Below are 27,649 nucleotides of genomic sequence, written 5' to 3'. Positions count from 1 at the left end.
TAATAAAGTATACTTTCAAGCCTGAGTATCTACAACGCTGTTTCATTCACTGCTTTTGTATTGTTTGTCAGCTTATRTAAATAAGTTTGGATGTTAAAATTTTTTTGGAGTGACCTCTATGCATGGTGGTCTTACTAGCAAATAAGAACATCATTCTGGGTTAGAAAGTTTATTCTCAAGTTTTAAGGTGAATAACACTTTCCATCAAAACAAATCRAAATAAGGCAAGTTAATTTTGTGGGTGTTTCCTGCTTGTGGAATTGCCTTGTTCTGCTATTTGGTGCTTTATCTCCTTTTCTCATACAAGGCACAGAGTTGGTCTGTTGTTTCTTTAAATAAAATTACAGAAATCTTCTACAGGACCAGCTTGTTTGCCTATTTGTCTTTGCCTGATGGTATTGGGAACTAGTGTAAAAACACCGTATTAGATTGAATGTGTTTCTAATGTGATATTAGATTTAATGTGCTTTGAAGTGCTTCGATTATAACTTGAATTGAGGGTGATAAGTTGCCATTAAGTAGCTTTAAGCACTAGTAGAAACATCCAGAAGTCATTTAATCTGTCATGGTGCAACAGTTAATTGTTAAATATTGAAGGYTGTAATAGATACAGTAGCATTGCTATCAAAAATAGCATTAATGAGAGAAATCAGGGCTTTTCTCTTTATGTCTGAAATATGCAGAAGATAGCAATTTCTGACATCAGTACTTGAGGGGTTTTTTTAATCCACAAGATGAAAATTGTTATGCCTTTTATGATGCACAGGAAGTTAAGATCTACAGCAATATAATATCTTGCACTTGAGGAATTGTCAGAGTGCCTCTGTCCTTCTGTTGTTGAATTATGTGTTGCAAAAATGAAATGTTGCAAAAATGCAGAAATTCATTTGACTCTATGCTCTAGCATAGAGCATTCATTTGAGCTCTAGCTCAAGTCACATGTGCTGACTGCATTAAGAGGCTGATATTTTGGTAGAAAGCCTGTGATGTTCAATTTATAGTTGATTGCAGGCAACGTGCATCTGAATGATATTAACAAAAGTTCTTCAGTGGAAGTGGAAGAGAAGTTGGGGTAGAAGAATGGAAACCAGTAGAGGAATTCTTAAAGAAAGCAGAAGTTAGAAGCTGATGAACCCAATTTCAGAAACTCATTTGGGAATGCCGAATTCTAAAGGAGTTATTTTGTAGATACTGAGTTAGGCACTTAAAAAAAAAAAGGGGGGGGGAGGAGAACAAAAAGTGTTTTTATATTAATATTTTCTTAAGTTTTATCCCATTTTATGCAATAGTCCTGGAGCACAGGAAAAATGGTTGAGAAAGTAGGACTAGAAGTAATTAGCTTTATGACATTCTTCTCTGTATTGCTGATATTTGACTGCAAAAACTAAAGTGACAAAATCATGAAGTTTGAGAGAGCAAAGCAATCTATCAGTAATTCATCCAATATTTGATTGGATGTTGCTTGCTGTTCTAATTTTTAACTGTTTTCTGAATAGAAATGCGTACTGTATTGGAGAAAAAGACAACACTGTGTGTGTACAGTTTTAGGGAAATAAAACATTYTTCCTCTGCAGTATTATTCTGTAAGATCAGTTTGGACAGTTTCACTAATATCATGGGGATAATCTTTAGCCTGAAATAATTATACGTAATTAGAGAAGATGAGCATAAGACTCATTGTAATCCTGTCCTACCTAATACCCTTTTTTTTCTCTTTTTCAAAAATAAAAATGATGCATTTTCCATAAAAGAATAATTAGTGGGAAGACTTGTTGTTGTAGATAGATTTCAGTCTTGATTCTCAATCTGTCTTCCTAAAGTTAAATGTTTTAGGTAGCTCAAAAAATGGGAGTTCCATGGTGTTCTGATATAACTTGTGCCTGCCAAGAAACATTGGCTCTTAAAGCATTCCTCAATTAGCATTTTTTCCACTTAGAGCCTGTTTGTGTGCAAGTCCTATCTTTTTTTTTTTTTTTTTTTTTTTTTAATGCTTGTATTTTGTGTGATGAAATAGCCAAAATAAATTGAAAATAAACCAAAAGGGTGACAAGTCACTTAACCTCTGTCCTGGTTTGCTAGTCTCTAAATCCTTTCAAGTGTGGTTAAAACTAAATGAATGCATGTCAAATATGTTGACACTATTCTGTGGTCATGGTAGAGGTGTTACCGAGATAGATGATGTTATAGCAAGATGAACTGTATATCCTGTGGAAGACGCATGAATTGCCTTGCAGTTGAATTTGACTTGGGAATTGTTTTCGAAGACAAGCCAAATGAATTGTGATAATAGAGATTCCAAGTTCTGTGAATGACAGTTCAGCTCAACTCCAAGAGCTTAGCCACGGACATGCATAAGCCAGATGCAACTTCTGCAGTTAAAGGACTTGTCAGATGACAATTAGGAAGTTTTGGGGTGGATTTGATTTATCTTTTCTGATAGCTAGGACGGTTTGGTTCAGCTAGCTCCCGCTTGATGCAAAGCCTGCTGGCATGCTGTTCTCCCCCAAAGCCAGCTGTAGAGGTGATATTTATAGCAGTTGGATCTGTAAGAGCAGCTGAGGATGAGAGTGGCTTTCCAGCAGCTTCTGTGAGCAAGTCCTTGCTTTGCTCTGGTGCTGTGGAGCGCGGCACCCTCCCCCACCCAGCCTTTCTCCCAGTGCAAGGCAGGAATTCCACAGTGGGGAGAGAATCCGGTTGAATTCCAACACAAGCTGTTCTTAGCCTCTCTTTGGTTTCCTTTCCTTTAATGACTTGAAAAATGCAAACAATGCTTTGCACTGCTGTGCAAAGCAAGCACTGTTTTACAAGCTGGAAGTGTCCGTTTCCCTTCATTTATCTCTTGTAATAACAACCTGCAAGGCTTTCTTATAAAAACAATATAGCCCTATATCTGATTGCAATGTATACCTGGGAAAGAAGCCTATATTAAACATGTCTCTGTGGGGTGTTATTCACGTTCCAGCACATAAGAATGTCTGCTCCACCCTGCTCTTGGTAACAAACACACTCTCATTGTTGTCATTCCAGCCTACAGATGGCGCAGATATATTTTTCCAGACTGCGAATATTTAATGTTAACGTGGTCTTGAGCGTTTGATTCTGAAAGACCAATTTTTTTTTATGGGATTGATTATGCAGAAATCCTAAAATAAAACTGCTGCTTATGTTGATTGAAATGCATTTTTAAGAAGTGACAGAAAATAATTATTTGGTATTAATTTTTCTCAAAGTTACTGGTTTTACAGAAGAAMTCTTACTACCTCTAAAGTTCTGTCTAGACTAGCATGTTTTCTGAGAACTTTTATCCCTCCCTTTGCCAGTCGTTAATGAGATCAAAAGTGTAGGCAGGACAGTGTCTTCCTTGCTAGCTGTGTCTAGTGTGTGTTGGCATTTGGTAGGAATGTGTGTGTGTGTTCTGTGGACATGGCGGCTGCCACTAGGAGAGCTATTGAAACCTGCTGGTGTCGAGCTTCTTTTGTGAGATRAAAACCCTTGGTTTGAACCGGTGTTACTCTGCATGTGGAAATAAAAAACGCTTTGTGCCCTCTGTTTTGGTGGAAAGGGTAACAGTATAGGCATGGAAGGTGTAAATGACAGAAACCAGAATGAACTGCACAAATGTTGGAAGTTCAACTTCTCTAGTTCCGTACTTGATTTCTGCCATTAATGGTTCTTATTTTTGGCTGGTAATTGATAAGGGATTTTCAGGTTATTAAACTAGGAATTTTTCCTTGCCCGGCACAGACTGTACCGCAGTTAATCCCAGGATTTAGTCCAAGTTAATTCTCTTTGCTGGTGTTATCTGAAGGGCACAGTGCAGTTAGCCAGTTCTTCACTGGAGTGCCATGCAGAGTGACTAATATGTGGCATGTCTGATGGCAGGATGCCCTGTAATATGAGTCTGATTGCTAATGAAGGTGGAGTTGTTGAACTAGTGACTTGGCTTCAAATGCAAGAAGGAATATGAAGTTAAGCTTAAAGTCTTACCTTTTGTGTGCCTCACAGTCACTCTGTACCAAGGTTTTATTAGAAAGAGCTGCTTGTATCCCTGCTTGTATCACTGAACTACAAGCAATTTCTAATCTGCAAAATTTRTGGCATACTGGAGACTTTTGCTGGCTGACCTGAAAATAGGTTAGGCTTGACTGCAATTTCAACACRGGACTTAAGTAGTTCAGAAGTAATTTTTCTCCTTTGTGCCTGCACAAAAATCTTTAGTTGACTGAGTAGATGGGATTGGAATGATCATGGATAAAGTTTCCCCCTTCTTGAGGTTTGCAGTCTCTCCTCACTTGGGTAGTTCTGATGGGAAATGGAAGTGCAAGTCCAGAATYGAAGGCTTGAACTGGGAATGTAGTTGTGTGTTTTTAATGTGTTTGGGAAGAGGATGAGAATGCTGCTGCTTTTAGTAGTGTTTGTTTCAGTTGAAAGCATCACAGAAGACTAACTTTGTATCAGATTTCTGTTTTGCTTCACTTTGTGGTTATAATTGTAAAAATAGGTACGTATTTGTTGTATGCTTTATGGATATGTTTCAGCAAGTCAAGATTGCCCTTTAAGGCAAAAATATGTAGGTGTCTAAAATGACAATTGAAAGGTAAACTACATTGCTAAATGCACAATTACAGTTTCATTTTTTTAATTTAAAAATTATCAGTGGATTTGGTCTAGTAAATTAGAAAAGCTGAAAACAATTTATTTCAGTGCAGGCTGACAGTGTATAGTGAATGGAATGAAAAATGTTAGTTAAGGAACAAGTAGTGGTGTAAAGAATGCTCTGTGTAATTGTCTTAAGGGTGGAAATAATGCTGCATATTTTAAGTGTGCATGGGTAAAATCAAACATCATGGAGATTGGTTTGGTTTTGCTGACACAGTACATCTAGGACCTTCCTTTTTTGTGCTTGTCTTTCTCTATATCTTTTATTAGACTGTGCTGTCCTTACCATTGCTTTTCCTTGTGCAAAGACTAATTAGTTTAAGCGTGTCGTATTCTTTTCTCCTTGTAATCTGAATCTGCATTATGAGCTATGTATTCTGTTTTGAAAAAGTCCTTTCTTGGAGCTAACTCTACTTATCAGCTGCATCTGAAAAATGGAGAAAAGGACCTAGAAAAAGGGGGGGGGGGAGGGTGGAAAGCTGTGTCATTTCTATTGTATTAGTTGACTAAGTGGAGGAGAAGTGGAAGACGTTGTTGTTCTGTGTTTGAGGGAGCGTGGGAATAGAAGTTATTTAACTATCTCTTACRGTCCTGGCCATAGGTCACTTTTTATCCTCTTTCTTTGCCCTTGCAGTTTTCCAGCTGTGCAATTGTGCAGGATCCATTTTGATAACAAGGCCTCAAGAATGCCATRTTGATCTTTCTGAAGCTTTGGAGCTCACTTCCAATTTTGGAAGTTATATTGTTGTTATGGAAATGGTGTCTGTGAGCTGCATTGCAAGACTGTCACTGTATTTGGGTTTTGAGTTGCTCATTGGGAGTGCTAAGTGAACGGCTTCCTCACAGAAAATGATGGTCACAATTTGTGACGTTACTCACTTTCATGTTTTTCAACCCTTCTCAAACTTGATTCGGTGACAAACTATATGCACAAAGCATAGTGTGTAGAGGAAATACAGCTGCTGGATGTATACTACTACTTCATAGTACTTGAGAACAATAAAATTTGCTAAAGGGATCAGGATAGCATGTGCTGTTTGTGTACAAAATAGAATTCAAATAGAATACTCTTTTACTAGGGGTAATTGCTTTTTATTGATTACTTGGTAGAGATAAAAGGTTTTTTTGAAATGCTGAGTGGTATATGTTTGCAGTTAAGTGTCAAAAATAACCATCAAACAGCTTAAAATGTTTAAATAACTTGAACCTCAGAGAATGTATAGATCACCATTACTTACACTTCATGATGAGATGCGTTTATGGCTTCTGCTATAACTGTAAGGAAAAAGGGGTTTTTGAAATGCAAACATACTTCCTACTTTCTATAATTTATGTGCTGCTGGATGGGGATGGCAATGCTGCTTATTCACACTATGCTTTTATTTAAGTTTTATGTAATTTTATGACCTTTAATAGTTGTCTGCCTATTCTATTTACTTACCAAAATAGAAAACTGATTGAAGTACAGTGCCCTAATTTGAAGCATATTATGAATTTCCAGAGATTTTGAATAGTTCAGATAAGACAAACTGGATATTTATTTCCCCCCACTAAAGCAAGATATTGCAGAATGTGTTTTTGAAGCATGAATATTCCTATGCCTTTTCCCTCAGCCTGCTCTTCTAAAGGAAAATGCTGGACTATAAATCTGAACTTTGGTTAGTTGATTGTACTTAGGGGAGTTTTAACTGAAGGAGAATATCTTCAGCTTTTTTTATTTATTTCCCTATTCACATTTCTGCCAGAGTTGTACGTAATCCTCCTCATTACCAACAGTATAGGAGGATTTTTTGTTTTTAATACCTCTTCCACTCCCTGAGGTGTTCAGAAAACCTGAACTTGTAAAAAGCTGAAAGATTCCACATGACCCAAGAAATTGGCACTTGGTAAAGTAAGGGACCTGGAAGAGGGATCAGGTTTCTCAGAAACTGGCTGCTTTGGCTTACTTCAGCATTAAGAGTTGCTACAGTGCCATGCTGGTGGTAACTAATTATAGCTCTAGCACAAAGCGTTAGTGTCAGTTTGCAAACAGAAAAGTTAATTGCCACATTGGTCCTTTGAAAATATCAGATAAACAAATTTATTCTGTAAGATAAAAAGGCCATTAATGTGTTCCCTGCTGTGATCTCTGCCTTACTGCCTTTCTCATTTCCTGCGGCTCTGTAATTAATCCATTAGCTTGTGTACCATGCCATGAGTCTGGTGTGGTGAGAGGAGATAGATGGTGACCCATTTCATGATTCACTAATAATGGTTCATCTTGGCCTTGTGTAATTAAAAAAAAAAAAATCAGAAGCTTTTATTGTTCTTTTAGATATTGGAGCCCCTGGAGCCTTTTAGCTTTTAATTCAATTCATTTCCTTATTCAACTGAAAATGTAGCTTGTGAATAACATGGTACATAAGTTAATGGTGCCAGCTCTATCTAGTTTATRCCTGATAATGTGTTATCTAAGATATTGCTTGTTTTTTGCTTTTGTTCTTTTGCAGTTTTCCCACATGAAACCTTAGAAATAAAGCTTATTTGTATAGTAAAAATGACTTTAATTTTCTTCAAAAATATTTTTTAGATTGCTTACAAGTAGCTAGATTTYACGGGTCTGCTTGTCCCTCCAAGATACTTTATGTAACAGACACCTTCAAGTTAGGACTATTGCTTTGGGTTGCATCCCTGCTTTCTTAGCTTCCTCACCAGCTCTTGTCAGATGTCACATCTGCCTTCATTACCTGCYGGGTCACTCGGTTCACACTCAGACTGCATCAGACACGATTGCTGCCAGCTACTCACTTCATGTTCAGTGTTTCAGATGCACATGGTTTTAGTGCACTTGATATTAGCGGAGGTCCTTATCTTGTGTTTTCACAACTGGTCTTCTCTGCTGGGTTCCTTTGCAAATGTACCAGGAATTCTGCTAAACTACTAAYGAAAGTGAAAGATGCAGGGCTGCCTGTAGCAACCGGAATTAGATAAATAGACCTGAACCCTGGAGCTGTAGGTGTATAAGAAGACTGGATCTCAGTAGAGCGGGCAGCAAGCAGAGCTCCTGGCAGCCGGGAGGCTTCCTCTGTTTCATTCCTGTTGCTGTGGAAGCTGCATTCCCAACCTCTGATATAGTTGACTTCTTGCACGTTAGTCACCCTTTCCTAGTGTCATGCTTCTCAGGGTATGCTTTGGGGAAAAATGTGCGCCCTAGAGAAGATACTGAGGTGGACAGGAAACCTGGTGTGAAGCAGATGAGGGAAGCCTATAATAAAAGAAAAAAGGCAAAAGAAAAGATGACCGCTAGCATAAATTGTAGAGCCTGAACTTTACCCTTCATGAATGTGATGGATCAAATTTAAGATTGAAACAGGTGGGATAAGCTTTATGGCAAGTGTRTATTGCATTTCCAAACACCAAGCAAAATGAGTAGAAAAACTAGTTAGTCTTTTAACTGAGACTGTTGGTCGCTTTACTTTCTTTTTGAAAGAGGTGACCTCTTTTAAGAGATTTTTTTTTTTAAGGGAAATGTGTATTTACACAGCAAACTGATTTTTGAATAATGCTGGGGCTGTGAATAATGCTACTTGTTGCGTTTTCAGTCACAGGAGAATCTTAGAATGTTCCAACTCTATTGTTCCCTCGGAGAGAAAAAAATACAGCTTTGTCTTGGCCAAAAGTGGTGGATTTTTTTACAATAATAATAAGAATGAAGGCTTCTTATTTTGCTGTAAATTCTGTGAGGCAACAAATCACTCTTGCCATAAGACAGATAGGTGAGATCAGAGCTCTTTGCTTTGAGTCATTTGCCCTTATAGGAAAAAATTGCAGTGATGTGACATAAAGGTAATTAATGCTTTTCTCGTTTTGCCAGAAAGTGAATGCGGGGCCTGTTACTTGCTCACTTGAACYTTAGACCTTCATCAAGTGTGTGTTGTACATTTCCTGCTCTCTGGCTGAGACTAGTAAAGGGAAACAACCCATGTATGATCGCTTAGGTTACCGGTTTGTTTTATGTTGATAKCCATGTTGCTATCCAGAGCCGCCTGCATTTTTGCCTTGTGATGCTCTGCTGGTASGAGGCATATCGTTCACTGGCTTTGCGTGTCTGCCAGCTTTTATAAGGCAAGAATGTCAGCACAAGGCTCATCCAAGTGAAACGGAATGGGCCCCRAGAAGCAGACTAGCAACTGTTGCTGTTTGCAATCCACAGAGCAACCCCTTCTCCAAACTATAGTCTTGGGCAGTGGCCTTGCTCGGGAACATAGCATTTGGGAGAGTGGTTAAATTTTGAATGGGATTCTGTGAACACATGCTTTTGAAAAGTTCAGTACAAGTTGATCATAAGGAGAGCTATGAGGGTTAGTGTGACGGAGGAAATGGAGAAGATGCATCCACCCAGAAGTGTAAGTAAACTGCCCTGAATATGTGAGAAACAGAGAGCAAATGACAAGTATGAGTATAAAATGTTCCCAGGAAGACATTCCCCACCTATGTGTAGATATTTTTCAGTGCRGGTTTTTGCATACTTGTATTTTAAGGTAAATGATGATAGATTTTATGTGTTTCCGCTACTCTAGTCTTGAAAAGAGGAAACAGTTACAAGTATACTATTAAAGTGGCAGCTGATATTGTTGCATATTTATCACCTGCAGGACGAAGATATGGAGCTGTCTTGTTGGAGAACACACGCGCGCGCGCACACACACACACACACACACACACAATTTTTACACTGTTTGAATTGTTCTTTTCGCTGTAGGTATTATCAACCCAAAGAATCCCAAGGAAGCGCCAAAGTCCTTCAGCTTTGACTACTCCTATTGGTCCCATACATCAGTAAGTTCTGTTACCTACAAGTAAAATGATTTTTTTCTTCGTTTAACTACTTCTTTTTTCCCCTCACGTCTGCATTCTTTTCAAATGTTTCTGATTTGACTGTCTTTTGCACTCGTTCAGTTAAAGGCTTGTCATTGTGTTTGTCATTGTGAGAAAGAGGAGGACTAAATCTCCTAGGGCTTGGTAGCAAGTTGTGGCAACTTGAAAGAGATTACTGAAAATAGTCATCAACACAGTATATTCAAAGTATTTTAAGGTTGTGACTGGAGTTGCTTCAGTTCTGCTCTTGATTAGGCAAGTGAAAGTTGCACAAGTACTTGTAGTTCAAGAAAAAATATGATCTGGATTTTCTTGATGTATCAGGAAAAGGCAGAGTAGTGATCCATACTTCTGTTAGCTGTAAAAGACTTTTGTTAGCTGTAAAAGCAATAAACTCTGTCATCTAACTGCTCTGCCGCACCCTCCTGTGAGTTGTTTCTGAGATCTTGCTGACTTCCAGTAATTGTTTTACAGCTACACTGTAAAACACATTTTACCCAATGCCCTTCTCCTGCCTTATTTTCCTGCAAGATATATGTATATAATAAATATATTTTTTTCTCCAAATTTAATAGTAATGATTTGGGTAATACAAATAGGACTTAATATTTCTGAGCAAAGCTGTGGCCAGTAAGAATATTTTTTGTGATAAAAACTTAGAGAAGCTTCGATTTGTGCAAGTCTTATTGAATCTTCCTCTTGAACAACCTGATCTCAAAGTAGCTGTGAAAGTAGATTCCAGTGTCAGTCAGAGAAACATTATGAACCTACTAATAAAYAAAAACTAGCGGCTGTGCAGCATTAAGGAAGAGAACTGGTCTGATAGAAGTTTGAGCTTGACATYATTATATCAGTGCCCTTGAGTTCTGTCCCAGTTCTTCTTCAGGAAGAAATAACGTTGAAATCGCAATGTCTCAGGAAGAGAGAAAATGCTAGATCAGTAATGTAGTGATGTCCACTGTAGTGACCTGCTTGTACACAAATTTCAGTGATAAATTGTTTAGTCTTTTCTGACTTGTGCAGCATGAAATGTCTGCGTAATTCTCGTTATTGTGATAAATAAATTTCTCAAATACTGATCAAGGACTTTCCTAAATGATCAAGAAAGTGCTTCAGGAATAAAAGATAACCATATACACTGCAAATCCTGCTACTATCACCATATTTTTCATCCCGGACTTTTCCTGAAGTTGCATTTTGGATTGTGTCCAGTAACCTTGATGTTGGAATGTGGTGAGAGTACAGTGTCTGAGTGCCTGAAATTCCCTAYACAGAAAATGGAGGATTTATTTCTTCAGTTTGTGAAGCTTTGTTTAGAACAGCCTGTGTACTTGCTATGATCTGATAATTGTATTTTTTTTGATGAGGGAAAAAGAATCATCTTTTTGATGATTCTGAGAAGAAAAATACTTTTCAGCTGCTGTTTCTTGATGGCTATTTGATGATCTGTGACTATACTGAGCAGTTGATATTTCTGTTGATTTRCCAAATATATATTTACCAAGTAAATCTGAATGTAAAAATGTACTAGGTTACCTTTTCCTAAGAGATAGACTGAAAAGATAAAAATGAAATTAACTACTTTTTGAGATGTTACTTGCATGAGAAGGTTATTTATTGATGCTCTTTTCATATCTCTTCAGCCTGAAGATCCCTGCTTTGCATCTCAAAGCCGTGTGTACAATGATATCGGGAAGGAGATGCTGCTGCATGCCTTTGAGGGCTACAATGTATGCATTTTTGCCTATGGGCAAACTGGAGCTGGAAAATCTTACACCATGATGGGCAAGCAAGAGGAGAGCCAAGCAGGCATAATCCCACAGGTAGAACAAGCAGCAGGCATAAATCCCCAGAGAATGTTTATTTTACGTAGCATATTCAGATGCTTACTTGATGATACAGTCTTTTTGTCTTGTAGTAACAATTCACAGAAAGCCATGGCTTTCTTCTGAAAGGAATCTTCTTAAGAAAAGAGTGCTATAAGAAATTTTCTTTATCATTTAACCTTTTTAKTGTATGATATCTTTTCCTACATCAATATTTCTTTTTCTTCCSTCTGCTAACAAACTAGTATTTGAAGATGTCATATACTCTGGGTTTATTGAATCCTTCTCTAACTTGACAGCACACAAGCACTCTTCATTGAGCGGGAATTTGAGGGGTGATACTGCTGATAAACATGCCACAAACTCCATGTGGAAACAACACTTACAAAGCTAAAAAGTGGTTAATATATTGATATCTTAAAATAAATGAAGTATATCAGAGTGTTGGTGTGAGATATTTAAAGCATCTGAGTATAGCCTAGTGTAACGCCCTCTGAAATTTATTTTGAACTTTGCATGTGAAAGGTAGGGAAGAACCCAGAGGAGGTTCTGACAGGCACACTTGATGCTACGTAGTAAAGTCAGAATACTGCAGCTCTTGGTTGTCTGGTACTCCTAAGTGCAGGCTTTGCCTTTATGCAGTAGGTAGGCACTGATACCAGACCACATGTTTGTTAGAAGATACTGCATCCTTCCATGCCTGAAGTAAAAATCTGACGTTGGATTTCAGTAAATAAATATGCTGAATAGCATTTGAGTCATCATTCTGCTATAGGTTTGCAGTAGGAGGCATTGGCCYTCTGCCACAGGTATGAAATAGCCAATGCACAGTGTTGTTTTCTGTTAATAGCATGGACATCTGTGCTGAAATACGCAACAAGTGTTCTGTTACTGTTTGAGGTTCCGTGCAGGTTAGCTTAAAATAGGCTTGGAAACTGTATTTGTACAAGTATGCAGAGTAAATCTGATGAAACATTGTTGTTGTATTTAGGCATTTTATTTTTCTTGCATTAATAATTGTCACGTGAGATCAGTTGAAGATCTGTGACAACAGCTTGGTATTTAAATTGTGTTACAATCTTCATATTCCAATTTATTTCTGTATCTTCAAGTGCCTGTGAATTAAAGACTGTGCTAAAAAACATACTTAATGTTTCTGTTATCTACAATTTTTAAACAAAATCTTTCCCTACAATTTCACTTTCTTTAAAGGAAGAATGTGAATTGTCTATTCAGGATGCTTATTGAATCTTCTTTCTCACTAGATATAGAAAAGATACAGCACAATCATATCAAGTAATATGGATTCTTGACGCTAATTCCTCTATGTGGGCAAAATTCCATCTCCATGAGTTTGCCAACTGTTTCTTTCTCTTTATTATCCTAATTTTACATCTTAAATTTCAGTTATTTACAGGCCAGCAGTTTTGAAATAGTAAGCTGCTGATAGATAATGTATCTTTCACCTGAAGGTACCGTTAACATATTTTGAAGTGGTATCTGCCAGTTGATTAAAACCTAAAGCCCAAAACTTCAACAAATCAATGAATTGTCAGAGAACTGTTCTCTTTAAAAATAAACAGTTTGTTTATTATAACTAGGAGAGGATTTATGTCCGTTTCTAAAGTATCAATTCTTTCYAAAACTGTTACTTTCAGTTTCATCTGTAGACTTTTATATAAYTATTTCTTCTCTTTTGCTAAGGGTGATAATGGTTAAATATTGAGTGAGTCTTGAGAGGTGATAAAAGTTACCAAGATTGCACAGTAATCAACTTAACTGGGATCAAGTACCTCTCAGTCAGGCTCTGTGTGGTTGTCGTAAATTGTGCTWCAGCCCTTGCCCCAAAGCCAAAATTATGACATGTCATAGAGTTAGTGGTTACTGTTCAGTCATGACTGGTTACTGACTCTTGCTTAATCTCTTTCCAGCTATGTGAAGAACTATTTGAGAAAATCAATGACAACAGCAATGAAGAAATGTCGTATTCTGTAGAGGTGAGTGTGATGAGGGACTAAAAGGTGTTTGTCCTGGAAATCAAATTGACCTTAGCTGTTGTGATATTTGTGCTGTATTTAGATTGATATTTTTGAAAGCATTTGTTTTCTCTATTTCATATTTGTTCCAAACATACAAGTAAAACCTTTCTAGGAYGAGAATTTCTTTGGAATTTTTTTAACCTTTCTATACTGCTACTAGCTTATGAGTTTAGCAATTGCAATGTAAAGGATATACTAAGAAACCAAAAGATTAATTTACATTTTTTTCTTGATTTCTGGATGAAAGGCCTATTCTACATTCTTCTTATTAATACAGTCATAATTTATATTCTGTATAGGCCTTGTTTGGAATATGTTAGGTATGGAGTCTTGATATTTCCTACTAGTAAATTGAGTTAGTGTACAGACTGGAAATAGAAAAGCATAAGTGATATAAGATCACATGTAAATTTTGTTTCAAAGCATGCAAATTTAAAATAGCCATAACTTGAATAATTGTTCTGACAACTCGGGAATTCTAGAGGACTTGAGTAGAGATCATAACCAAAAGTTGCCTTCATACAAAGAAATTCGTGTTTCTTTTTCCTCCTTAGTTTTTGATTTGGGGGATGGTAAGGGAAGTTCCTTGTGAGCAGGCTCTTTACTGTCCTGTCTGCTTCTTTGGAAAGAAATTTTGGAATAAATTTTTTCTCATTTGTATATAGTGAGGAAAATTAAGTTGTTAACTCAAATGTACTAGACTTTAATTAAACACTAGTGTTTTTCAAAAGAAGTTTTCAAAAGGAGCCTTAAAAGTCACGAATTTTTCCATGCAAATTCTCATTTTCAGGTGAGTTATATGGAGATTTATTGTGAGAGGGTCAGAGACTTATTAAACCCGAAGAATAAGGGAAATCTGCGTGTGCGAGAACATCCTCTGCTCGGACCGTACGTGGAAGATCTCTCCAAGCTAGCAGTCACGTCTTACACAGACATTGCAGACCTCATGGATGCTGGGAATAAAGCCAGGTTAGTGATGGCTGTTTGTTGCAATGGCTTTTTCGCTCGTGGCTGTGCATGGCTGACAGCACCAAATTGGAAATACTTTCTTATATCCTGGCACTTTAAAAGAAGAAAAAAATCATCTCAGGTTAGATATCTAATGAAAATATGCAATGATCAATGCTGCTAAGAAAACAAAATTGATTTATGTGATCAAATAATGCTGCAAATCACTTTTTAGATATTTTACCTCAAACTTAAAAAATGTAAATTACTATGTGAGCTTTTAAAAAGTTTGCCTGGCTTGTGTAATGTATTTGTGTATATCCAAATGTATATATTTGCATGTTTTGTGTATTTGTAGCGTTTATTCATCTACAAATTTGTATGTATTTGTAGCGTTTATTCGTCTACAAATTTGTATGTATTTGTAGCATTTATTCATCTACAAGTATATATTTGTATAATTAAACATGCAAGTGCAAGTATCCACTTTCAGTAGCTTAAGTAATCAGGACCAAAGTTTAACATTCCAGCTTTAGCTACTGCTTTAGCACTAGTTTCTATCATGTGTCAGTTACAGGTTTTCAGTTAAGCTCTTCCATTTAACAGTCCCTGTGGGAAAGAGTGACATAAGTGCTGATGACGTTTTCTTGTGTGAGTATAAGGTAGATTAATCAGTATATAGACTGAGGATGCTCTATTTAAATTGTAGTGAATTCAGGGGTAAAAACGAGTAGTGCAAATCAAAGGATTGGTGATGATATTCAGTATTCAATGTGACTTGCTCTTGTGGCTTGCACAAAACAGCTGCACAGCCTCTTGATTTCGTGCTTCCCCAGGTGCATTTTGACCTGCACTTTGAGCGCAGAGGCTGCAATTTTCTGAATACATATGTATATGTTGATCTTTTAGGACTGTGGCAGCTACCAATATGAATGAAACTAGCAGTCGCTCTCATGCTGTGTTTACAATTGTCTTCACTCAGAAGAAACATGACACAGAAACTAATCTTTCCACCGAAAAGGTATGTTATAGATGAGACGTGGCTTTTTGCAGGCTGGTCATGTCAGATTCTCCATACAGTAAACTATTTTTGTTAGGTGTGTGAAGTGAAAATGGGAATWGTCTTTTCTGATGTTTTGTTTAAGGATAAAATTATTGCGTGCCTTGTCAGAGGCCTTTGATTTCTTACTGGATTTTGACTGATCTTAGTTCTAAAAACAGCTAAATTGGGAGTCTGTGCAGGGGAAGACTATACAGCAGACAGAGGATTATGGCCGTGAGACCTAGRTTCCATTGAGAGGGATAAATTAAATAAAGGTGAATGTTCCCAGGTCTTGTTACAGAACCTTCTGTGTTTTTTACCTCTCAATGCCAATTTTTTTCCTTACTGGTTCTAGTAAGGACTTTCTGGAATTTGCATATTAAAAAAGAAGACCTCARTGGAGCAGGTTTCTAGCTTTTATTAGTCTGTGGAATAAAGGCTCTGCATGCAAATGTACCTGAAGTACAGGTAAATTCACGTTTTGAAACTGATCACTGAAGAGATCTGAAAATTGTTTTGAAGATTTCCCCTTTTTCCTTTCACAATGATCTGACTATTCAAAATTATCATTAACTGATATGTAGTCTCTAGTGTTAACATTTTATTCCTGGTGTCACTGGAGGCAGGAYGAAACATAGGTCTGTCTGTCTTTGAGATTCTTGTGTCATCTGTAGCAGCAAAACTTAAATTCTTCTGGCTTTGTTTTTTCTCTGTTCATAGGAGACTTCATTCTTTCTTTTTAAGTAACTTAGAGTTGGATRATATTTAAAATGGAACTTAGGACAGAGTGTTTCTTATTCATAGGAGAGCAGTGTCAAGCTGATTGTATGTGAGAACTTGGTGAAACACTTGTTAAGTACATTTGATTTATAGGCGGTAGAATTCTTTTAATGCCATATAATTAATTCAAGATCTGTTCTTATTCTAGTTCACCGCAAACTAATTCTAGTTGTTTACGCATTTCTTTCCTCAGGTCAGCAAGATTAGCCTTGTGGATCTAGCTGGGAGTGAGAGAGCTGATTCAACTGGTGCCAAAGGAACTCGACTGAAGGTATCAGGCTGCTGATGTATGGGGAAAAGAAAGGGAAGTGGATGTAAAAGCACCTCAAGGAGACTTCTGCTTGACAAATAATGCGAATATTATTTCTCGTTATCATCTTGTATGGGGGAAAAGAATGAATGGAAAAAAATACTCCACAACATACCTAGATTCAGTCTTATCTTAAGGATAAAATAGGTGAACAATACTAAAACAATACCCTCTACTGTTTGGAAATCAGATTGGATGAAAAAGACTGATTCTTCTTGACCTGTAGCAGGATTTATTTTGAACATGTCTCTGGAATTTTTGGTCAGCTGACTGTAGTGAAAGTAGTGGAGGTATGTGGGAATGTGTCTGAGAAATTAGGATGTTAAGACGCAACATGGCCCTGATTTGAAATGAAATTTTTTTCATAACAAGACTGAAGACCTTTTTTCTGCCATCTCAAGTCATGAATGGGACTTTTAGCTCCTTGAGTCTGCAGTTCATGTTTTCACRCTTTGAGAATTTATATAATATTGAATTCTGTTTTCCTAGGAAGGAGCAAATATAAACAAGTCTCTCACAACTCTGGGCAAGGTTATTTCAGCRTTGGCTGAAGTGGTAAGTACAGTAAGTACAATATTTTCTTACCACAACAAAATTTCCATAGCTAGTAAGACCGGGACAATAAAAATAATAGTTTACAGTAGAATCATTTACTGTTCTTGGCATAGTTATCTTTGTTTGTTTGGGTAGGTGTGCTATATTTGTGAATTTCATACAGCCTGATAGAAACTTCATGGTAGATTGAAGTATTAGAGTATTTAAGTGTGAATGTTCCCTGCCAAAGGAGCCTTTGTTTACAGAATGAACACGCTGACTTAGCAAGCTTTTGGTTCTGCAGAGCAGTAGTTTTAATTTTATTTGAAAGAATAAGATAATAAAACTAATTGCAGATTTCCTGGTTTAAAGATTAAAAATGTAATAATCTGGTTTTCCCCGGCGTTTTTCTGCAAAGTCGAGATTTAATATTACGTTGAATTACAGAAGTGTCTAGTGATCCAGACATAATGCTTCAGATTTACTARAAGTACTTTTCTACTTTGAGAAGTGCTCTTAGCACTAAGAGTATTTTTTCAAAAGAAAAAGTTGTTGCTGTTCTTAAAAGTGAGTTCTCAACAAGTCAGGACAGGTTGACTCTATTTCTGAGTGCTTCTGAGATGTTTGTATGAAAATTATTTTCATTGATTCATTCCACGAGAAAAGGAAATATTTTCCAAACTAATATGAAAATTATATATAAAATCCTATTAAGAAGCTCACCTTGTGTCTTCTTCCTCTTATGCTTTCAATTTAGGATAACTGCACCAGCAAGGTATGACGGGTCTGTGTAGTAGTGAATTTTTTTAATTTTATTTTTGACTGTAAAATTCTATCAGCTTGGCCTTGAAAGCAAGTAATAGGGATAGAGTTATTGCAAAACCGATACTTGCTYTTAATGCACCTCTTAAGAAGAGTCTCCACACAATTTATAATTGAGCCTTTTATTGCGAAATCATATCCTGTGTTAAATGTTGTGTAGAATTAAACCCTTAATTAAACCATTGAGGCATGTACTAACTATTYGTAAGTCAACAGAAGATTAACTAGTTGTTCTTTCATATATATCTTTGTGGCTGTGGAAGCTCTTAGRATGGACTTCTGAGAAATCTAGAAAGTTACAGTTATTCTAACAAACCAGAGATTAGTCTTTCCCCTTGAACTACCCCAGTAAAAAATTAATCTGGAATACTAAGGTTTACTGCTGGATTGTCCGAGAATGGTATTAGAAAATAAGCTTTATATGCCTTTCTGGCATATAAACACAGGAAAATCTTTGTGAAGGGAGTGCTTCAAGGAAATTCTGAGTTGCTTACCATCACTAGATATTTGAGTATGTTGTGTGTTAGTTAAAACTGAACTCAGTCACTTGTACAGCTGAGGATGGATCACTACTGTTTTGCTAGCTTGTGTAAATACTGTTATAGTGCTTTTAGGACCTATTCTGTGATCAGCACATTTTAAACTTTAATTTTCCGATAAGTGGGCATTTTTCAGTAGTATTTTTTTTTTCTTATAGAGTAAAAAGAAGAAGAAAACAGACTTTATACCATACAGGGACTCAGTATTAACATGGCTGCTTCGAGAAAATCTAGGTATGGCTAATTTGCTTGTGTCATTATGGAAATGGTTTTTGTCTCCCTTTACTTAAATTAGTGTAGTTAAATATATTTAACAATCAAATTTGTGTCATATGTTCTACTGTTTGTTAAAGTGTCAACTCTTTTATTATCCTCTGATTTCATGTGTTGCTTAGGATATCGTTGAATTTCTAGTTGATAGCAAATACTGATATTCAGTAGGTAAACAGTGTCTAGAGTCTGCAGTTTCATGAAAACCCTTGTCTCTTCAATGCAGGAGGTAACTCCAGAACTGCCATGGTTGCTGCTTTGAGTCCGGCAGACATAAACTACGATGAAACTTTGAGCACTTTAAGGTCTTTTATTTATTTATTTTTTAAACTGAGATGGGAAGGGTTAGCAGTTAGTTCTAATACTAAGATTTGAAGGACAGAGTGTAGCTATTATGGCTTAAACATCTGGGAGGGGGAGTAGAAAACTGTAATATAAGAAATCTGTTGCTCTGAAGGGGGAAGCTAACTTTCTGCATGTTCTTACAGTCACGGATTTATTGTCTGCACTTAACCTGAAATTGATAAAAGTCATCTTTTCATGTTCTTTTCCAGTGTGGTCCCTAAAATTGAGCATATTAGTTGAGCTGAGGCCTCAACAGCACCTTGTTAATACAAGCTGGGGGCTTAAAGAGGGCTTCTGTCTTTTGCACCAGTACCCTATATTGAACTAGAATGCAGAGCATCGCTGAATATAATCTTGGTTTCTCTTCTGCTGTACAACTGCAGGCTAAATGTCTTCTGTATTGCTATGTTCCTTTGTTGCATATGAGCATTTTACTTTCAGTATAAGTTAAACAAGGTCTGCTTTGGTTGATTCCAGATATGCTGATCGTGCAAAACAGATCAAATGCAATGCTGTTATCAACGAGGACCCCAACGCCAAGCTGGTGCGTGAGCTGAAGGAGGAGGTGACACGGCTTAAGGATCTCCTGCGCGCCCAAGGGCTGGGAGATATTATTGACAGTAAGTGGATTAAATGGACGTTGCCAATCCCTGTCATATTGCAGCTGCTGCTGACCTAAAATTTTTCACGTGGTCATAGGAGTGGTAGCCTCCTTTAACTCACCAGAAGATCCTAGCATGGGTTGTTTAATAAACCACCTTCAAACTCTTAAAATTAAACTAAATTGGAGTTTGGAATTTCTGTGCAAATGATTTATTAAAATATAACTTCGTTAAAGAATGAAGGTGAATTATGAAGGCTATTTTGTTTAGCTGCTCCTCGAAGGAGGATAGCTGTGGTATAGGAAGATAAGCTGATCTCATACTGAGAGAGAAAGCAGCTTTTACTTTTGCTTGAGGGATAAAGGGTCAAGTTAATACCTGCCTCTAGTATTGCCCTTGCTCAGAAAGGGAGATGATGCATATGTAATTCCTGCTAGACAGTGTCCTGGGTGGTGGAGCATTTGTCGTGCTAAGCAATTGGCTGTGAAGCAGGTGATTTTGGACAAAATAAGTTCTTGGGGGCAAGATTTGGGATTAGTTTGGCAGAGCTGTACTGTAGGAGACTTCACGTTTTCTAAATACTGGTTTGCTTTGCCATCAATGTTACTCTTAAAGCCCCTGCACAGATTTGTGCTTGAATTATTTCTTGGCCCCTACTCCAAATAAGGCAAGCAAATGACAGCTTTAACTGCTGCATCTTCTTATTACAGGAGCAGTACCATAATTCCTAGCGTGGAAGATGCTAATAAAAAAAAAAAAAACATTCTTGTAGATTAATTCATATTTTCAATCTAAAAGAAAAGAAAGAGGCTCAATGTGACTTAAGGCATATGTTGCAGTAGTTTCTGACTTGTCAGTGCTTACTTTCCTTTATTTTCTATGTGTTTTCAAGACAATGAAATGCAGGTGTTGCCGTGCTTGGTACAGTGTGGGTATTTTTTTTCCCTTCTAAAAAAACCTGATGTGTTACTGAAAACTGTGCTTTTTTTTTCCTCTGAACATCAAGTATTATTCTCTGCCCTTCCCATGTCACTGTTAAACCTTGAACTTTGATCCTTCTTGTATTTTCCCCCCTGCTTCCCTTCAGTTGATCCAATGGGAGATGAATACCCTGGAAGTGGAGGCAAATGTGTGTATCGTGTGGTTTTCCTCTTAACCTGCTTTCTCTGGGTCAGCTTTTGACTGAGCTTTGCATGCCAGCATTTCTCACAGGGAAATCCCAGACAGAACACTCTTTGTGGAATGCAATGCAGTTTTGTGGAGACTAGCTTAATCGACATTTCTTGCAAGGAATCAACAGTCAAAACATAAGTGCAAAGTTAAAAATGCAACATGGTATGTCCGTGGCTTTCTCGCTGGCAAAATGTAGAGAGGGATGGTAACTCCTTAGCCTGTTTTTGTGACAGCTAATGTTTTTTATTCAAGGCAGAAAATCTTCTCAGATCTTTCTGAAATTACTGAATTAAAATAGCTGCTACTTCTTTGGGATTCTCTGCCTTCTAACTTCTGTTTTTCACATAAAAAACACTTGTAAATGTGTCAGTTGATTAATTTAAAATGAAACAGTATTAGCTCCTTCTGGAGACTGAATTTTTAGTATAATCTCTTTTTACACAAAGCAACTGATGACAGTCTCTTATTTGGGCTCTTGTGCTTATCAATGTAGCTGCTTTGCAGAATGGAGACTTGTTATTCTTCTGAAGAAAGCATTTTTAGTGTGAAGAAACTGATGAAGATCAGCTTGAGAGTTAGAAGCACTCATTCTCTGCTTCTGTGAAAGGGGCATAGACATAATATATCGTAAGCTAAATGTCTGTATGTCTGAAATGTGTTCTTGCTAAGTTTTGGGTTGGTAGATTTTGTCTTAAACTTTGTTCCAGCTGTTCTTCTCCACCCTCACTGTGAGCAAAATCTCAACTGGAAGAGATCTGTCTGAAATTTCCTAAAATTGAAGCTACTGCTGGTGTAAAGACTCATCCTGGCCTTATCTTGCATTCTGATGCTGCTTCCAGTGTGTGCATATGCCATCTGTGTGAGAGCTGCAGCCTTCCAAAGAAGTGTGCACGGTGTTGAGGGGTTTGGTTCTCTGGTCCCAGCAACTGCCAAAGCTTTTGCAAGTGCCACTTGCTTTATCTCCAGGAGTGCATGTGTACTGGCCCTTCAAGACTCCTTCCTCCCTTCTCTGCCATGCCTGCTTTCCTCATCCTAATGGCATTCCCATTCCTTAACCTCCTCCTCTTCTGTTAACCTTCYACCCCTGCTTCCTGTATTTGCAGATGGTGGTTTTCAAACTGACTTGATGCAATCATCCATTTCATGAGGCTGATGCAGCAGTTTGAATGTGAACTAGGGCATAAGGCTTATGGTAGCAAAATTGTTCAGGATAGGAGTAGAGGAGATATAGGAGGACGTGGAAAATTATGCAATGTCTGGGGGAGCATCTCTTGTTTTTGCAAGTTCTATTGGCAACACTGGTTTATGGTGAAGATCCATAATTATAACTTGCAAAGTCTGATTTGACCTGTTCATTTCCCAAGGGTACTTACCTTAAAGGTTTTGTTCCTAAATTAAAATTTTAAACTATCAAAAGTGTTAAAACTGAGCTACCTGTCTAATATTTCCACATTAGAATATTTTTGTGTTTAGTTTCAGGCTATGGGTTATAGACCTATCTGAGAAGYCAAATTAAATCAAACTATCCTGCTTCTGGATAGTCTTTTTAAGCCAATCGCATGCTTTTTCCTTCTGTGCTCTCTACCTCTCTGAGGTGTGGGTAGTTTTTTGTTCTGTTTTCTAGGTTACAGAAGTTGTCTTATCAGGCTTCGTTTGTTTTTTAATCCTTCCTCTTCTAAATTAAGACCAACAAGTTTTACGTATCTTCCAGAGCACATAACTCTTAGCAGATATCTAATCAATTTTGTATCTTAGATTTCCATTTTTCAGATAAGGAAGGCCAAAAGGTAATATAACAGGATAACTGTGAACTTGTGTTCCTTTATTCCTGTCATGGCCTGAGCAAATGGTTTCTATACTCCCTRTCCTGTGAAGATTTGAGGGGGTCATTCTCAGACATTATGGTTTGGGTATTTCAGCAGCAGAGCTACTTCTAGGAGAAATATTTATTTCATCATTATAWATTAAAGGAGTCTGGTAGATAATATTTTGTTGAATTTTAGGGTGGTGTATTTCCAGACTTAGGCCCAAAATATTATAAATGCCACCAGTAACTACACCTGTTCCTGCTCTCAACTCTACATTGCTCACCAGTTCAATATTTGGTTACAAACAGGGCAACTCAACCAGCAAAGCAATGGATTTCAAATCCTCAGAATTGGACAGTTCTTTTTGGTGAACATGTATTTTTTTTCAGAGATTCTTTCTTAAGACTGGCTTAAGAATCTTTGTACATCAGTGACTTGGATGAGGGGACAGAGTGCACCCTGAGCAAGTTTGCAGACTATACCAAGCTGGGTGGAGTGGCCGACACTCCAGAGGCTGTGCTGCCATTCAGACAGACCTGGACAGGYTGGAGAGTTGGGCAGAGAGGAACCTCATGAGGTTCAACAAGGACAAGTGCAGGATCCTGCACCTGGGGAGGAGCAACCCCAGGCATGAGCACAGATTAGAGGTTGACCTGCCARAGAGCAGCTCTGTGGAGAGGGACCTGGGAGTCCTGATTGACACCAAGTTAACCATGAGCCAGCAGTGCCCTTGTGGTCAAGAAGGCCGATGGGCTCCCGGCTGCCTCAGGAGAATGTTGACAGCAGGTCAGGGAGGAGATCGTGCTCCTCTGCTCAGCTCTGGTGAGGCTAAACCTGGAGCATTGGGGGCAGCTCTGGGCTCCCCAGGACAAGAGGGACATGGAGCTTCTAGAGAGGATTYAGCGTAGAGTAACAAAGATGATTAAGGGACTGGAACATCTCTCATATGAGGAAAGACTAAGCGAGCTGGACCTGTTTCCTCTGGATAAGAGAAAGGTGAGAGGGGATCTGATCAATATGTAGAAGTACCTGAAAGGAGAATGTAGGGAAGATGCGGCCAAACTCTTCTCAGTGGTGGCCAGTAACAGGACAAGGGGCAGAGGGTACAAATTGAAACATAGGAAGTGTGTTTCAGTCTACATGTGAGGAGGAACTTCTTTACTGTGAGGGTGACAGAGCAGTGGAACAGGCTGCCCAGAGAGGCTGTGGAGTCTCCTTCTCTGGAGGTCTCCCAAACCCGCCTGGATGTCACCCTGTGCCACCTGCTCTGGGTGTCCCTGCTGGAGCAGGGGGTTGGACTAGATGATCTCTAGAGGTCCCTTCCAACCTCAACCATTCTGTGATTTTATAAATCAATACTTATCTATTATCCTTAGGGTCTAAACTGAGCTATTTTTTTTTGTCAAGGATACTAATATGAAAGGATTTGTTTCAGAACTGCCATCTAAAAATTGCAAATCTTGTCTTGTTGCTGCTCAAATGCTTTCCTCTTACACTGGTGTTTCCTTCCTATCTTCCTTTTCCCGTTCCTTTCTCTTCCTCTTTTCCTTTTTCCTGTCCCTCTGCTTTCCTTCTGTCTCTCTCTCCCAGATTTGAAAGATTTTCAGAACAATAAACATAGATACTTGCTAGCCTCCGAGAATCAACGTCCTGGCAATTTTTCCACAGCCTCCATGGGGTCCCTCACTGCATCTCCATCCTCCTGCTCTCTCAGTAGTCAGGTGGGCTTAACATCTGTGTCCAGTATACAGGAAAGAATCATGTCAACACCTGGAGGAGAAGAGGCAATTGAACGTTTGAAGGTAGGTATTGCCAATTAAGAAAGCTGTAACTTTGGTGTTTTTCAAACCTAAATTGCTGTGAAAGCAGGAGAAGTCTCCTTCAGCAAACATAGCTGGTATATTACTTGTACCTTACAAAGTGCATTTAATTCAGATGAGTTAGAGACTGTGTTTGTGCACAGCCTTTTCTTTTGTGATTTTTAGGAYTTAATTGTCTTGTGGAACTAGAACTGAATTTGTAAATAGCAATCTTTGTTCTTATTTACTGGTCATGTGATAGAGTGAGAAATGGGATATTTGATTGTAAATATATTTCAAGAGGCCTGGTTAGCCTTAGTGTGGACTAGGTTTGACTAGCCAATGCAGGCAACTTCCAGATACTAAATTACCTCAAAGTTGGAAAAAAGGAGGCAGAATAATCCTGCCACTGTTGTATTCACCCAACCCCCACAGATTAAAATGTGAAGCACACAGAATAGCATGCTCTATCCAGACAATAGCAGCCTTGTGCAAATTCTGCATAGATTTCAATAGCATCAAAATTGCATTGCAGTGAAGTATTTCTTCACTTTACTGAAGCCCCCAGTCTCCATAGGCGAGCAAGTGGGGAGTCCATGTTGAATCTACACTGCTTTCTCATTTCTTGTCCATGAGAGACTGCTACAGGGCTTGGAATGGGCTGAAATCTACCCTGCATATTCCTTTATGTGAGAAACCTGCTGTTGCTATGGAAATCATGGTGTGGTCTCTGCAGTCCCTTGGCATCCAATTACTGAATAATGTTTGTAAACCAGATTTAAAAAAAAAAGAAAATCTAAGTSACTCAAGTTAAAGACTTAGCTAGCTGAAGTATTTCTGTTTTTCTCAGTTTGCCTTCAAGACTATCTAATAAAAATATGAATGAGTAGTTATGAAATAACAGAATATTATGAAGACAATGTAGAGATTTGAACTATAGGGTGCCTTTTACACCAAAGCTTAAACTGAAGTATAGAGCTGAGAACAACCCTTAATTCTGTCGTGTATTAGTTCTCTTTGAACTTTCTGAAGAGAGACTRTAAAATAGTTTTTGGATTTTTACACAGGAATCTGAGAAGATCATTGCAGAGTTGAATGAAACGTGGGAAGAGAAGCTGCGGAAGACTGAGGCCATTAGGATGGAAAGGTCAGGAATCAGAACTGCTGTAGATGCTTTATAGAAAATGGAGAAGAGAGGTGTGGGAAAGAGGAGAATGTTCCTTTGTTTAAAAGCAATGAAACAGCAGTATAGCACTTAATAGTGATTGTACTGTTCTTTGTATTTTATGTAACAGCAGAGRCAAGGCTGAAAGACAGACATGCTCTCTCCTATATTTTTTACAGTAAATGTTTAGAGTTGTAACTCAGTTAACATTCTGAGTTACTACATCAGCTTCTGTTGAGAAACAGCGTGAAGTGCTGGTTCTTTTCATACTCCTCTTGCTTTCTGTTGCAGTTCAAAAATTCTTTGAGTAGTCAATAAGTATAATGTTGTAAAATCTATGAACCTTTGGTTATATTATTGCACTATAATATCATTTTAGTCMTGTGTAAAACTTCTGTAGTGGTTGTTCTGCAGACTTTGGGAACTCTGCAGAGTCTTAAGTTTAGGAACTTAGGCTATTGTTTGGGAACTTGGCCTATTGCATTATTAATTAGTGTCAGTCCTGGTTGTATGGCCAGTGGATAGACCGGCTGAAAGCTGAGATTTACTGCATCTGAAGCCTAAAATAAGTATCTTGCTTTTCTTTTTCAGGGAGGCTTTGTTGGCAGAAATGGGAGTTGCCATTCGTGAAGATGGAGGAACTCTGGGAGTCTTTTCACCTAAAAAGGTAGAGAGGTTGATGCTAATTMCTGAGATCTGTGCAAAAAAGGCTGATAAATTTGGTAGTTGATGGGGATCTGCCACACACACAATATCTCATGTCTATGTAAGATAAAGAAGGATTTAAGTCAGGTTTGGACCCTTAGTAATAAACTGCTTTTACAGTAAGCTTTTAACACCATCTTTAGGGTTAAAACAGGTCAAACTGCACATGGAGATTTTCAACCATGAATCAGAAGAGTGTTAGTCTTGTTTGGATGATGTTTCTTGAATTCAACCTTTCCCAGGAAGGGAACCTTTCCCAATTCAACCAGGAAAAGGGGGTTGTAATCTGGTGAGTTAACAGGGGAACTCAGAGAGTGTAGGGAAGAGGTTATTTTGGTATGTGTCAATACTTGAAAGAAGCAGAATGAAGAATAAGAACATAAATCAGTGCCATAAACATGGCATAATGAAATTACAAAAGAACTTATTTAAGCAGTTAATGCAAAATTATTAATTAAAGAACCACAAAGAAACGAAACTCCTTTCTTGTACCTCAGATATCTTTGAACAAATAACAAGCAAAATATTTTGGCCTAAGACTTGCATATGCAAGTGTTTAACAAACTTTGATCTAAGGACAAAGTAGGGCCAATCAGAGACATTATGAAGAAACACAAGATGGCAAAGTTGTTTAAAATTTATAATCCTTTGCTTAAAATAATGCTGTTATGTTTTGGGTAAGTAGAACTCTGGTTGGCTTTTGGTATGTACTCCAGAAGTGTCTAAGTTTTGTAAAGGCACTAATTCTTGAGAACTTCTTTTCCTTTTGCTTCTGATGTTATGGCTCCTAATCTCCTTTTAGATTTTCCCTCAGAGGCCATCAACTCTTTTTGATGATTCTTTTGATGCATTTTCTGCTGACCAGGTTTGTGTAAAAGTGCCCTCTGGCATAAGTAGTTGCTCATAGATAGCATATATGTTTTTCCTCATGCAGGATTTATTAGCAGAAGTAAACCCTCCACTTCCTGATCTAGTCCTGTCTGCTTCTATTCCTTGCTATCCTTACAGTTCAGTTCCAGTAGTCCTCCTTTTAGTTGTTGTGGTTGCTGTGGTAAAAATTGCAGAGCTGTAGATAGAAAATTTGAAGTTGTTTTTAAAACCTTTTTGCTACATATGATGCTTGGGACAGGGTTGTATTTTTAACAGATGAGCTATAAATTCAACAGTGTAAGGTGGCTTTTTTCTACTTCATGAAGTAAAAGGTCTCCCTTTTATGCAACCGTTGCCCTCTTTACTAGTTGTGCCTTTAGTTCCTGCTTGAGGAATGCTGAACAGGGAAAGGCTGAAAATGTAATTGCTCTGTGGCTGAATAAGAAATCTCAGAATGAGTGTATAGCCTGTTTTACCAGCACCATCTTTCAAATTGCTGAGCTTTATTTTTTTACAAAGCTCTCTTGTCACCTATTCAGACTCTAATTGGAACAGA

General features: G+C 37.8%; 1 protein-coding gene across 15 annotated transcripts in view; it reads left to right on the top strand.

The window, feature by feature from the left end:
• The window catches only part of KIF1B (kinesin family member 1B), a 79,525-nt gene that overhangs the window by 7,456 nt on the left and 44,420 nt on the right, over positions 1-27,649 (top strand). For 2 of the 15 annotated variants that reach the window (XM_026053621.1, XM_026053635.1), the window contains exons 3-17: positions 9,401-9,477; positions 11,160-11,339; positions 13,274-13,339; positions 14,172-14,350; positions 15,239-15,350; positions 16,345-16,422; positions 16,951-17,016; positions 17,753-17,770; positions 18,515-18,590; positions 18,853-18,931; positions 19,449-19,591; positions 20,661-20,702; positions 24,145-24,356; positions 25,421-25,500; positions 26,110-26,185. In XM_026053621.1, the coding sequence (XP_025909406.1) occupies positions 9,401-9,477; positions 11,160-11,339; positions 13,274-13,339; positions 14,172-14,350; positions 15,239-15,350; positions 16,345-16,422; positions 16,951-17,016; positions 17,753-17,770; positions 18,515-18,590; positions 18,853-18,931; positions 19,449-19,591; positions 20,661-20,702; positions 24,145-24,356; positions 25,421-25,500; positions 26,110-26,185 (1,484 nt within the window). Of the gene's footprint in view, positions 1-9,400; positions 9,478-11,159; positions 11,340-13,273; positions 13,340-14,171; positions 14,351-15,238; positions 15,351-16,344; positions 16,423-16,950; positions 17,026-17,752; positions 17,771-18,514; positions 18,591-18,852; positions 18,932-19,448; positions 19,592-20,660; positions 20,703-24,144; positions 24,357-25,420; positions 25,501-26,109; positions 26,186-27,649 lie in introns of all 15 variants that reach the window. The other 13 variants (XM_026053620.1, XM_026053632.1, XM_026053630.1 and 10 more) reach the window with 10 other exon arrangements.

This window comes from Nothoprocta perdicaria, unplaced genomic scaffold (genome assembly GCF_003342845.1).
Source record: "Nothoprocta perdicaria isolate Ctin4 unplaced genomic scaffold, notPer1 scaffold_117, whole genome shotgun sequence".
NCBI classification, from domain to species: domain Eukaryota; kingdom Metazoa; phylum Chordata; class Aves; order Tinamiformes; family Tinamidae; genus Nothoprocta; species Nothoprocta perdicaria.
Note: the sequence above shows the minus strand (reverse complement) of the source record. Positions and strands in the feature narration are given on the sequence as shown.